This window comes from Amaranthus tricolor, chromosome 17, assembly GCF_026212465.1.
Source record: "Amaranthus tricolor cultivar Red isolate AtriRed21 chromosome 17, ASM2621246v1, whole genome shotgun sequence".
Taxonomy (NCBI): Eukaryota; Viridiplantae; Streptophyta; class Magnoliopsida; order Caryophyllales; family Amaranthaceae; genus Amaranthus; species Amaranthus tricolor.
Window position 1 is genome coordinate 14081595 of NC_080063.1, and position 13766 is coordinate 14095360.

General features: G+C 28.2%; 1 protein-coding gene across 1 annotated transcript; it reads left to right on the top strand.

The window, feature by feature from the left end:
- The first annotated feature begins 4411 nt into the window (after window positions 1-4411).
- Window positions 4412-5821, top strand: LOC130803772 (LOB domain-containing protein 36-like). Its single transcript, XM_057667971.1, has 5 exons — window positions 4412-4869; window positions 4959-5117; window positions 5207-5347; window positions 5437-5595; window positions 5689-5821. The coding sequence occupies exons 1-5, from the start codon at window positions 4412-4414 to the stop codon at window positions 5819-5821; spliced, it is 1050 nt and encodes a 349-aa protein (XP_057523954.1).
- Window positions 5822-13766: the final 7945 nt, after the last annotated feature.

Genomic DNA, 13766 nt, shown 5'->3' on the forward strand with positions numbered 1-13766 from the left:
GGACCATAAACATTAAAAAATATTGAAATAAAATTAATGAAAAAAATATAGAGACCACAACTAATAAAAAAATATTTTTATAAAGTTAGTGGGAAATATGGGGAACAACAAGGAATATAAAAATACAAATTCTTTATGAGACGATCTCACCGTGAGCCATACCTCATATTTGGATTAAATATCCCATTAACAGAAACTTTTAGCTTATAGGATTCTTGCTTTAGGGAACGGAGGGAGTATACTCTAACGCTAAGGGGTGTTTGGCAGTTGGCTTTTACGTTAGTTTTTTAGTTGGCTTTTGGTTTTTGGCTTATTGATTCTTTGTCTTACCAGATTACTTGCTCTCGGAATAAAATCGATTACATTTATTCCCAAATTGTAATTCTTTTCCTCATAATATTCATGCACAATCTGTGCTTCCGCCCTTATTTTGTAAGAATTATTTTTGTCAATACTAATTTTAAGTATGTTTTATTTGGATATAGTGATTTATGACGACGTCGTAAATACAGGTAGTGTAACAAAAGGAGCATGCTCATCGATCATTGTATAATAATAACGGCGGTATAAATGGTTTTAATTTCCTTAAATGAAATTTTGATAAAGAATTTTAAGGAGAGTTAAGAAAAATTGAATCTTTTATATAGTGGAGAAATTATTTTACACAAATTGTTGTGAGAGACGGTCTTTTCAAGAGACGCATTAAATATATCGGATATATAGCCCAATTAAAATAAATTAAAGAGAAAATAAGAATATGACCCTTTTTTTTTGAGGTCGTCTTTTTGAGAGACGATCTCTCACAAGAGTAGCCGATTATTTTATTGAATAATAAATTTCATGAAGGAGAAGCAAAGACCATAATTATCTAAAATATATTAAAAGAAATTTAGTGGAAAAATAAAGAGACCATAACTAATAAAAAAATATTTTTATAAAGTTAGTGGGCCAAAAATATAAAAACATATAATAAATGGTACATAATAATCTTAACAACTATCAGTGGTGAATTAATAAAAGAAATCAAGTGATTATGTGATGTCAAATATTTTAAATTAATACATCCACAAAAATTCAAACACCTAGAAAATTACCAAATACATTATCAAGCTAATTAAACAAATGATAATAAATCCACCTTTTACTAAGACTCAATTTAAAAAAATTTCAAAAAATCAATTATTCTAATTGCTATATTCATCAAAATTTTTAGGCATTACTAAAGTTCGCCACCCTTTTTATTTTATCACCACCCCCTCCTAATGAAATTACAAATTTGCCTTTGGACTTTAAAAAATTACAAATTTGCCTTTGGACTTTAAAAAATTACAAATTTGCCATTGGATTTTAAAACATTTTTTTTATTAATTTTATTTATATTATTATTGGTATTATTATTATTATTATTATTATTATTATTATTATTAATATTAATATTAATGTAGTATGTATCATTTTGATGCAGTGATGGCGACGTAGTACTAATACAAAAGTAGCTTGCTGTTTTTGGTGACTTCATCGTCATACGGCGAGTATATAAGATAATTGACTTGTTAATTAGGATGAGAATTTTAGTCACCTTGTACTTTTTTTTAAAACTTCTGTTGAGAATTAATTGACATGTCAACACATTTTTAGTTTAATTTTCATTTTAATGATTTTTTATTAATCAAAATATAAATAGCTTATATTTTCATAATGTCATAATAAATAGTTAAGATATTGAGGGTGTTTGACAAATAGCTGATAGCTATTAGCAAACAGATAATTACGGTGTCTGATTCGACCAGCAAATAGTTAAAATATTGAGGGTGTTTGACAAATAGCTCTAATGCGAAAATTCAACTTACCCATCTGCTAAAACAGAAAAATAAAAATACCTATAAACTAAAAATTACATATAAAAATACCCATCCACCAAAATTTGCAAACAAACATACCCATCAACTAATAGATTAAATTAAAGAAAAACTGTTTACCTAAGAATTCCTGCAAAAACGCCACGAACATTTGCAATTTGACCTCTGAAACTAAGCAACACAAGATGCATATCTATGTTTGAAGGATACAGTTGGGACCATGAGTTTATTCAGGAGAAATGGGAAAAAGGAAGCAAGGGAAATATGGGAAGTGCGAAATAGGAAGTGAGAAAAGACAGAACCCTCAATTGTTCATTAAGGAGGGAGTAATTTGTATTGCGTGACATTTAGAATAAAATGAATCATATTAGTCTAAGTTTCCTCAAAGAGTTGTTGTCTAGTTGATTAATCAATATTCAATATAACTCGTCTTGTACGAGATCGTCTTACTATAAAACGGACCCACATAATTAATACAATTTTATAATTAATGACTTTAAATTATAAGCGATCACTTTAACAAAATAAATGTTTATAGACCAACCCAATTAAAATTGTATTACCATAAAACAGTCTCATTTAAGAATATGTGAAATATGTAAATTTTAAACTAACGGCATCCTTTATAAATAAACTTAAAAAAATTTTTCAATAGTCCTAAAAACAATTTCCAATAAGTTCATGCAATAATGAATAAATTTTAAAAAAACATCATATTATTAAAATAATTTTCCTACGATCTATGTATTTATTTGATGGGAAACCTCGTACCTTTTAAAAAGTGATTGCGTAAATAATTTATCGCACAGTTGTAAATTTATTGTGGTACAAATATATTATTTGATGGTGAAAACATCAAATGTAATATGTTTAATAAAATTTGAATATTTATACATATAATGATTCTTGTATTTTTGAAAAATACCCTAAAAATAAAAAGGTTAATAATAAATTAAATAAAAATAAAAGTGAGACTCAACTAACTTAATCTAAACGTTTCACATTTATAAAAGAAAAAGTCCTAAATTCTGCTGACTAATTAAATTAAATCTTCGCATATGACATATAAATAAATTTCTAAAAAAATAATGTTAGAAGAGAGAAATAATTGGATCGTAAAACTCAAACTAATTAACGGACTCCTATTACATAGGCTTGAAGAAAGAAATCATTGGATAGTAAAACTAAACAAATTAACGGCAAAGTGTTATTAAAAGTGACTAACTACAATTGTTAACTTACACTCCAATTGGATAATAATAAATAATTTTAATTTAAATTTAGCTAATTGAACTTAAACTTACTTTTATACTATTATAAAATTTTTATATTTCAAAAGCAACAACCTAAAAATAGGAAGGATAATAATAAATAAAAAAAAAATTAAAGTAAGACTCAACTAATTAACGACTAGTTTTTTAAATTTAAAATTACATTTAAACTATATCACATTGTTATATAACAAAAAGTAAGACTCAATTCATTGACGTTATGCATCTAGCTTAGCTTAACTTACATTTAAAGTGTATGCCTAATTTGTTGCTATTCGTAATTCTTTTCCTCAGATTGATCAATAATTTGTGCCGCCTCATTCCAACAGCTTGGGAATTATAATCTTCACAGGTTTTTCTTTAATTTCCTTTTTTTGGTTTGCTTCTTGCTTGATTTAATTAGGTCAAGTTGTATTAATGTGTGAGATCATTTTAAGCGTTTGGATCTATATTAATCTATTATGATATTGTTGATCACTTTATCCAAAGTAAACAAACAAATCATAATTCGCATTCATCATCTTGATCTTGATTTTCTTCCCCGCAATGGAAGATAACTCAAAAAAACATAAGCCTTGCGCCGCATGTAAATAGAAAACGTTAAAAATGGTGCTTTAATATATTTGTATTTAACATTTTGATTATTTATTGAAGTGTAATTATAAGACAACAAAAGTTATTACATATAAAATCCTTAAAAAATTAGATAATGAAAACTAACAATATTAAACCGTTAGTGATTAAAAATAATAGTTGAAAAATCATTCACACTAATATTAATGATCAATACAATGCACCAGATCTATATTCAGTTTAACGACCAAGTTTTAATTGTTGGAAGATCAAAGTCTAATTGCCGTTAGATGAGATAAAATAATAGTATAAAACATTAAGTATTAATTTTTATAATTAATTTAAGATAAATTTGTTCAAGTTTTAGACTAGTTTAAAATTACCCATAAATTTTACCCAAAAAATAATAGGATTTTCAATTATTTATTTTTTAAAATTTAAAGTTCAAATTTAATTTACCAAATTAGAATTGTCAAATGCACGCATACAAATTATAGACGTTGTATGCTACTCCTAATTAATTAGAAGTCTAATTAATCTCAGCTTATTATTCATTCTTTGTCTTACCAAATCTATCTTGTTTATGCACACAAATTGTTTGTGTTGTAGTGCCCAGGATTTTTCAAACGACAACGTTCAAATTGTGCAAGACAACAATCGTCCATTAGCCCCTTACTTTCAAGGAGTACGAGATCGAAGAAGAATAAAATGGAAGAATACGGAAAGGATAATTCACAAAAGAAAGTAAAGAGTTGTGCTGTATGCAAACATCGAAGGACGAAATGTAATAAGGACTGTCCATTAGCCCCTTACTTCCCAGCAGACAATCCCCAATTGTTCAAAAACGTAAATAAATATTTTGGTGTTACATATATGATTAACGCTCTTAGATCAACGCCTCCTAATTTGCGTGATGATCTTATGACATCCATTATCTATAGCGCTAATGCTCGCGTCATGGATCCCGTCCGTGGGTGTTTAGGTGAAACTCAAACATTATATTCGAAAATTGCGCTCGCTTGGACAGAGCTACATTGTTTGCGTTCTCTGATTCAACAATTTGCTAATCAAAAAGATAAAAATCAACGCTTTGATAATCAACACTTTGAGCATCCACAATCTATTCCCTCGTACCACCAACCACAACCAGTGAATACTCAACACAGGTTTTTCTTTCTATTTGATCCTTAATAATTATTTGCTTAGCTTAGCTTTTGTGATTTTATTTAATTAATGCGGGTCATTTTTGTTGCAGAGCCAGTAACGACGATGTTCCACTTTCTGTCGATGATTACGTTGTTGATGAAGCTGTTTTCGTTGAATGCCCTGACCAACAATTTCAAAATCAACACTTTGAGAATCAACAATATATGCCATCATTCCACCAACCATATCATGGGAATAACCAATACAGGTTTTTCTTTCTTTTTGTTTCCTTAGTTATTGGCTAAGCTTAGCTTTTGAGATTTTATTAAATTACTTAGGGTTTTTTTGTTGCTGTAGTGCTATTGACAATGACCCTCTTCCTTCTTATAATTACGTCAGTGAAATTGATTTATTTGGACGCACTAATCAAGAATTTCAAAATATACAATCTATGCCCTCATCGTTTCCCCAACTTCAACATGGGAATACTCAACACAGGTTTTTCTTTCTATTTGTTCCTTAATAATTATTGGCTTAGTTTAGCTTTTGTGATTTTATTTAGATAATGCGGGTCATTTTTGTTGCAGAGCCAGTAACGATGATGTTCCACTTTCTGTCGATGATTACGTTGTTGATGAAGCAGTTTTCGTTGAATGCCCTGACCAACAATTTCAAAACCTACACTTTGAGAATCAACAATATATCCCATCATTCGGCCAACCCCATCAAGGGAATAATCAATACAGGTTTTTTCTTTCTTTTTGTTTCCTTAGTTATTAGCTTAGTTTAGCTTTTGAGATTTTATTGAATTACTTAGGGGTTTTTTTTTGTTGTTGCAGTGACATTGACAATGACCCTCTTCCTTCTTACGATTACGTCACTGAAACTGATTTATTTGGACGCATTGATCAAGAATTTCAAACATCAATGCCCTCATCGTTTCCCCAACCTCAACCTGGGAATACTCAATAATTAAGGTTTTTCTTTTCTCTTAATTTCTTTCCATAATTATTAGCTTCACTTCTGAGATTTTATTTAATTAAATAAGGTTATTTTTATTGCAGTGCTGGCGCGATGACCAACTTTCTTCTTAATTACGATTACGTTGTCGAGTATCAAAGTTATTAATATAATAATTTAATTTTCTTATTGATTGATTGTATTACAAATTAATTAAATAAAGTTAGCTGTTATTGTCCTTTTTCATTTGTTTTCCTTGTTCTTATAGTACGAATTTCTTTTAAAATTCTAAATAATATTATGGAAGTGAATTGGTATACTGTTAATTGTCCTCGTTTTTCTCTAATCCTCTTTGTTTGCTTACTACCCAAGTTTTAGTTGTTGGATTATCAAAGTCAAAATTCTTTACATGAGATAATAAAATAATTGAATAAAATGTTAAGTAACTTATGATTAAGTTCAAATTAATTTGTTCAAGTTTTACATACACTGGTTTATAACCTGATCATCCTTAATTATAGTGTATATAGGGCTGAACACAGTTTGGTCTAAACCGTAAACCAAACCGGACCAAACCGTAATTTAACTAATTTGGTCTGGTTTACGGTCCGGTCCTGGTTTTTTATTTTGTAGACCAAACCGGACCAATAAACCGTAATAAACTCTAATGGTCTAGGGAATACTGAATAGGGATTAGATTTAGGGCCGGCTTATATTCCTAAATCCTTATTTCCTTCTGCTTGACTGCTTCGGTGCTTCCTTCTCCCATTCTTCTCTCTTCCTCGCCTCGCCTCGCCTGAGTCGACAGACACAGTCGCCTCGCCTCGCTTCCTAGTTCCTTCAACTCTTCAAGCATCGACAGTCGACACTCGACAGTCGACAAACGCCTCTGCTTCAGTGGTTCTTCGAGGCTTCTGTGGTTCTTCATTCTCCAATCTCACCATTCACCACGGAATCAAGTGTAGAATCTCGTAATGTAAGTATATTGGTTGATTTTTTTGATTTTTAGGGTTTTTTTTATCAATTTTTGATTTTTAGGGTTTTTGATTTTTTTGGTTAGAAATTTACAGGTTTTGTGATTGTGAGTATGGGCTATTCTATATAATAATTTTTGTTTTCATATTTATTAATGTTGCTGGAGAATTTAAACTTTGAAATTTGCATTTATGTCTTTGACTGTGAGATATTGAGATGTATATGAAATTACTGGAGATGTATATGAAATTACTGGAGTATGAGCTATTGTTGATGTATTTTGATGATGTATTTGATGGAGGATATTGCTGATGTATTTGATGATGATGTATTTTGTTTACAGATTATCGTTTATCTTAGATTCTCACTCAATTAAAAAAATTTCAAAAAAAAAAAAAAAAAACCGTAGACCAGACCAGACCAGACCGTTCTAGAACGGTCTGGTCTGGTCCGGTCTGGTCTTTTGACTGGTCTGGTCTGGTCTGAAAAATTTCCAGACCGGAATTTCTGGTCTGGTCTGATTTTTCTGTCAAACCAGACCAGACCGGACCGTGTGCAGCCCTAAGTGTATATCACATAAATTTAGCTAAAAATTTGTAGTTCAAATTTTAGTTTTAAAATTATATTTCAATTTGTAAATTTTGAACAAGTCAAAAGGTGAGAGTTTGAATCTTAGATATAATTAGGAAGAAAAGAATCTCAAATAAGTTTTAATAAAGTTTAAAATCTTTAGGTTAAAAATTATATTTTTAATTTATTAAACCCAATGTTTTGAGGCTATTAATGTTGTATTTGTTCGTATGCTAATCAAAAGTCTGATAAATTATAGTCGTTGAAGTTTTAAATTTAAAAAAGCAAAGTGAATTGGAAAAGCTTATTTTGATCAAAAGAACAAAAGAACTAAAGAATGTCATGTGGCAGTTGATTGTTCCTTTAAATATATTTTATACTGGCAACGTCTTAGTCTCAACACATTACGAACAGCTAGATGCCAATGTATTATTTACCAATTTCAAGAAATATGTTTTTATAAGTAACTTTTATAAACACATACATTATTTCATACTATTAGCTAAAGTCAAAGTAACAACAATAAAAAAATTAAACTTTATTAATATTAATATAATATTAAACACAATCTTATCCATATAAAAATGAAATTATGTTCGCACACTAGTTTTTCCAATATTTGCATATGCAATAATGCTATCTTAAATTGTTAGGCCATGAAAAATAACTATAACAAAATGATCTCTTAAAATTAGTGAGTCCTTATATGAATGTATTTCTTTTGTAATTTTAATGAAATACGAGGTCCATATACTTCATCATTCAACGAGATATCATTCCAAAATTATATTGTTATGGGAGTAAGAATTTTAATGACGTTTAAAGTGTATACATTATCTATAATCGATCAACCAATAAGATTGCAGATTAACACAAAAAATCTTGCTCTCTTTTCTCTCCATTTTTTTGCCTCAAAAAAACTCTAGCCTCCATTGTTAATTTGGGGCTACTATCAACCTTATGGTTGATAATAAGCTCCTAATCTCTTTATTTTTGCTTTGTTTTTTTTCTTTTTTAGTTACATATAAAATTTATTTTCTTTATATTATAGCGTTATTCTATTCATTTATTGAATTCGATCTACCCATATATATTGGATTTTAAAGTCTACAATATAGTTCTGTTTCTTTTTATTTCCCTTTTAGTATTGGCAAATCCTCACGTTATAATTCTCATACATACGACCTTCTCTAAAACAACTTGTAGAAATGACAATCAGTCAATCACACGTAAAACACATTTATGTTATAACAATGATCTCTCTTATCGTAAAACCTAAACTGAATTACTTTCACTTATTGGGCACACAACGATTAGGGATATAAATAGAGGTGTCCAAACACGTGTTCATATCGGTTTTGGAGTAGGTGAAAATCAGTTCGAGTGAAATTCGATTAAGTTTCAAATCAGTTAATATTCTTAGTATTCAGTTCACTTTCAGTCATTGGAGTCGATTTAGATAATATTAAGTTATATAAATCAAGTCTAGTTGATATCGATCTTCGGTCATAAACGAGAACGTTGAAGATTTGGGCGGGTCGTTGATGTTGGGTTCAATCAGATGTATGATGGGTTAGGTGTGGTTCGCGTCAGTTGATATATGACTCAACAAAATTCAATTACAGGTTAACTTCGATTTAATAAATTATCTGAATTTAAATTACATGTTAACTTAGATTTGATAATTTTATTTTAAATTTATCAAATAATTTTAAATTATTTTGGCACATATAGATCAGATGTAATATTTAGTAAAATTTAAACATTTAAACATCTAATCACTTTAAGAAACAACCCTAAAAATAGTGAATGTATATTAAAAAACTACCCTAAAAATAAAAAAGTTAATAACAAATTTTAAAAAGTAAAAATAAGACTCAACTAACTTAATCTAAACGTTTTGCATTATATAACATCTATTATGTGTTAACGAACCAAGTCAACTAAAAGTTCAAGCTAATGGTTGAGGCCTCATAATATGTCATATACCCTAACAAGCCCTATTACATGAAAGTCTTTTGGGCTAGAAATGTGAATGTAACGCAAGTCTTAATTTTATACTAAGTGTCAATGAACCAACTCACATAATATGTTATATACTCTAACATGCCCTTCACCTGAAAGCCTTTTTATTTGGTGCTAGAAGTGTGGATGCGACACATGCCTTAATTTTACTAAGTGTCAATAATTCAACTCAACTAAAAGTTTAAGCTAATTGTTGAGGCTCTAGAATATTTTATACTCCCTTCGTTCTCTACTGAAGTTCTCATAAGAAATGTTCACGGAAATTAAGAAAAATACAATTTTTTTAGATAGTGGATACATTATTTTATTGAATAATAAATTTGATGGACAAAAAGTAGGGGACCATAAACATTAAAAAATATTGAAATAAAATTAATGAAAAAAATATAGAGACCACAACTAATAAAAAAATATTTTTATAAAGTTAGTGGGAAATATGGGGAACAACAAGGAATATAAAAATACAAATTCTTTATGAGACGATCTCACCGTGAGCCATACCTCATATTTGGATTAAATATCCCATTAACAGAAACTTTTAGCTTATAGGATTCTTGCTTTAGGGAACGGAGGGAGTATACTCTAACGCTAAGGGGTGTTTGGCAGTTGGCTTTTACGTTAGTTTTTTAGTTGGCTTTTGGTTTTTGGCTTATTGATTCTTTGTCTTACCAGATTACTTGCTCTCGGAATAAAATCGATTACATTTATTCCCAAATTGTAATTCTTTTCCTCATAATATTCATGCACAATCTGTGCTTCCGCCCTTATTTTGTAAGAATTATTTTTGTCAAAACTAATTTTAAGTATGTTTTATTTGGATATAGTGATTTATGACGACGTCGTAAATACAGGTAGTGTAACAAAAGGAGCATGCTCATCGATCATTGTATAATAATAACGGCGGTATAAATGGTTTTAATTTCCTTAAATGAAATTTTGATAAAGAATTTTAAGGAGAGTTAAGAAAAATTGAATCTTTTATATAGTGGAGAAATTATTTTACACAAATTGTTGTGAGAGACGGTCTTTTCAAGAGACGCATTAAATATATCGGATATATAGCCCAATTAAAATAAATTAAAGAGAAAATAAGAATATGACCCTTTTTTTTTGAGGTCGTCTTTTTGAGAGACGATCTCTCACAAGAGTAGCCGATTATTTTATTGAATAATAAATTTCATGAAGGAGAAGCAAAGACCATAATTATCTAAAATATATTAAAAGAAATTTAGTGGAAAAATAAAGAGACCATAACTAATAAAAAAATATTTTTATAAAGTTAGTGGGCCAAAAATATAAAAACATATAATAAATGGTACATAATAATCTTAACAACTATCAGTGGTGAATTAATAAAAGAAATCAAGTGATTATGTGATGTCAAATATTTTAAATTAATACATCCACAAAAATTCAAACACCTAGAAAATTACCAAATACATTATCAAGCTAATTAAACAAATGATAATAAATCCACCTTTTACTAAGACTCAATTTAAAAAAATTTCAAAAAATCAATTATTCTAATTGCTATATTCATCAAAATTTTTAGGCATTACTAAAGTTCGCCACCCTTTTTATTTTATCACCACCCCCTCCTAATGAAATTACAAATTTGCCTTTGGACTTTAAAAAATTACAAATTTGCCTTTGGACTTTAAAAAATTACAAATTTGCCATTGGATTTTAAAACATTTTTTTTATTAATTTTATTTATATTATTATTGGTATTATTATTATTATTATTATTATTATTATTATTATTAATATTAATATTAATGTAGTATGTATCATTTTGATGCAGTGATGGCGACGTAGTACTAATACAAAAGTAGCTTGCTGTTTTTGGTGACTTCATCGTCATACGGCGAGTATATAAGATAATTGACTTGTTAATTAGGATGAGAATTTTAGTCACCTTGTACTTTTTTTTAAAACTTCTGTTGAGAATTAATTGACATGTCAACACATTTTTAGTTTAATTTTCATTTTAATGATTTTTTATTAATCAAAATATAAATAGCTTATATTTTCATAATGTCATAATAAATAGTTAAGATATTGAGGGTGTTTGACAAATAGCTGATAGCTATTAGCAAACAGATAATTACGGTGTCTGATTCGACCAGCAAATAGTTAAAATATTGAGGGTGTTTGACAAATAGCTCTAATGCGAAAATTCAACTTACCCATCTGCTAAAACAGAAAAATAAAAATACCTATAAACTAAAAATTACATATAAAAATACCCATCCACCAAAATTTGCAAACAAACATACCCATCAACTAATAGATTAAATTAAAGAAAAACTGTTTACCTAAGAATTCCTGCAAAAACGCCACGAACATTTGCAATTTGACCTCTGAAACTAAGCAACACAAGATGCATATCTATGTTTGAAGGATACAGTTGGGACCATGAGTTTATTCAGGAGAAATGGGAAAAAGGAAGCAAGGGAAATATGGGAAGTGCGAAATAGGAAGTGAGAAAAGACAGAACCCTCAATTGTTCATTAAGGAGGGAGTAATTTGTATTGCGTGACATTTAGAATAAAATGAATCATATTAGTCTAAGTTTCCTCAAAGAGTTGTTGTCTAGTTGATTAATCAATATTCAATATAACTCGTCTTGTACGAGATCGTCTTACTATAAAACGGACCCACATAATTAATACAATTTTATAATTAATGACTTTAAATTATAAGCGATCACTTTAACAAAATAAATGTTTATAGACCAACCCAATTAAAATTGTATTACCATAAAACAGTCTCATTTAAGAATATGTGAAATATGTAAATTTTAAACTAACGGCATCCTTTATAAATAAACTTAAAAAAATTTTTCAATAGTCCTAAAAACAATTTCCAATAAGTTCATGCAATAATGAATAAATTTTAAAAAAACATCATATTATTAAAATAATTTTCCTACGATCTATGTATTTATTTGATGGGAAACCTCGTACCTTTTAAAAAGTGATTGCGTAAATAATTTATCGCACAGTTGTAAATTTATTGTGGTACAAATATATTATTTGATGGTGAAAACATCAAATGTAATATGTTTAATAAAATTTGAATATTTATACATATAATGATTCTTGTATTTTTGAAAAATACCCTAAAAATAAAAAGGTTAATAATAAATTAAATAAAAATAAAAGTGAGACTCAACTAACTTAATCTAAACGTTTCACATTTATAAAAGAAAAAGTCCTAAATTCTGCTGACTAATTAAATTAAATCTTCGCATATGACATATAAATAAATTTCTAAAAAAATAATGTTAGAAGAGAGAAATAATTGGATCGTAAAACTCAAACTAATTAACGGACTCCTATTACATAGGCTTGAAGAAAGAAATCATTGGATAGTAAAACTAAACAAATTAACGGCAAAGTGTTATTAAAAGTGACTAACTACAATTGTTAACTTACACTCCAATTGGATAATAATAAATAATTTTAATTTAAATTTAGCTAATTGAACTTAAACTTACTTTTATACTATTATAAAATTTTTATATTTCAAAAGCAACAACCTAAAAATAGGAAGGATAATAATAAATAAAAAAAAAATTAAAGTAAGACTCAACTAATTAACGACTAGTTTTTTAAATTTAAAATTACATTTAAACTATATCACATTGTTATATAACAAAAAGTAAGACTCAATTCATTGACGTTATGCATCTAGCTTAGCTTAACTTACATTTAAAGTGTATGCCTAATTTGTTGCTATTCGTAATTCTTTTCCTCAGATTGATCAATAATTTGTGCCGCCTCATTCCAACAGCTTGGGAATTATAATCTTCACAGGTTTTTCTTTAATTTCCTTTTTTTGGTTTGCTTCTTGCTTGATTTAATTAGGTCAAGTTGTATTAATGTGTGAGATCATTTTAAGCGTTTGGATCTATATTAATCTATTATGATATTGTTGATCACTTTATCCAAAGTAAACAAACAAATCATAATTCGCATTCATCATCTTGATCTTGATTTTCTTCCCCGCAATGGAAGATAACTCAAAAAAACATAAGCCTTGCGCCGCATGTAAATAGAAAACGTTAAAAATGGTGCTTTAATATATTTGTATTTAACATTTTGATTATTTATTGAAGTGTAATTATAAGACAACAAAAGTTATTACATATAAAATCCTTAAAAAATTAGATAATGAAAACTAACAATATTAAACCGTTAGTGATTAAAAATAATAGTTGAAAAATCATTCACACTAATATTAATGATCAATACAATGCACCAGATCTATATTCAGTTTAACGACCAAGTTTTAATTGTTGGAAGATCAAAGTCTAATTGCCGTTAGATGAGATAAAATAATAGTATAAAACATTAAGTATTAATTTTTATAATTAATTTAA

Coding starts and splice junctions, on each gene's coding strand:
- LOC130803772 (XM_057667971.1), top strand. CDS start 4,412: ATGGAAGAATACGGAAAGGATAATTCACAAAAGAAAGTAAAGAGTTGT. Junction 4,870..4,958: donor CCAGTGAATACTCAACACAG/GTTTTTCTTTCT, acceptor TTTTTGTTGCAG/AGCCAGTAACGACGATGTTC. Junction 5,118..5,206: donor CATGGGAATAACCAATACAG/GTTTTTCTTTCT, acceptor TTGTTGCTGTAG/TGCTATTGACAATGACCCTC.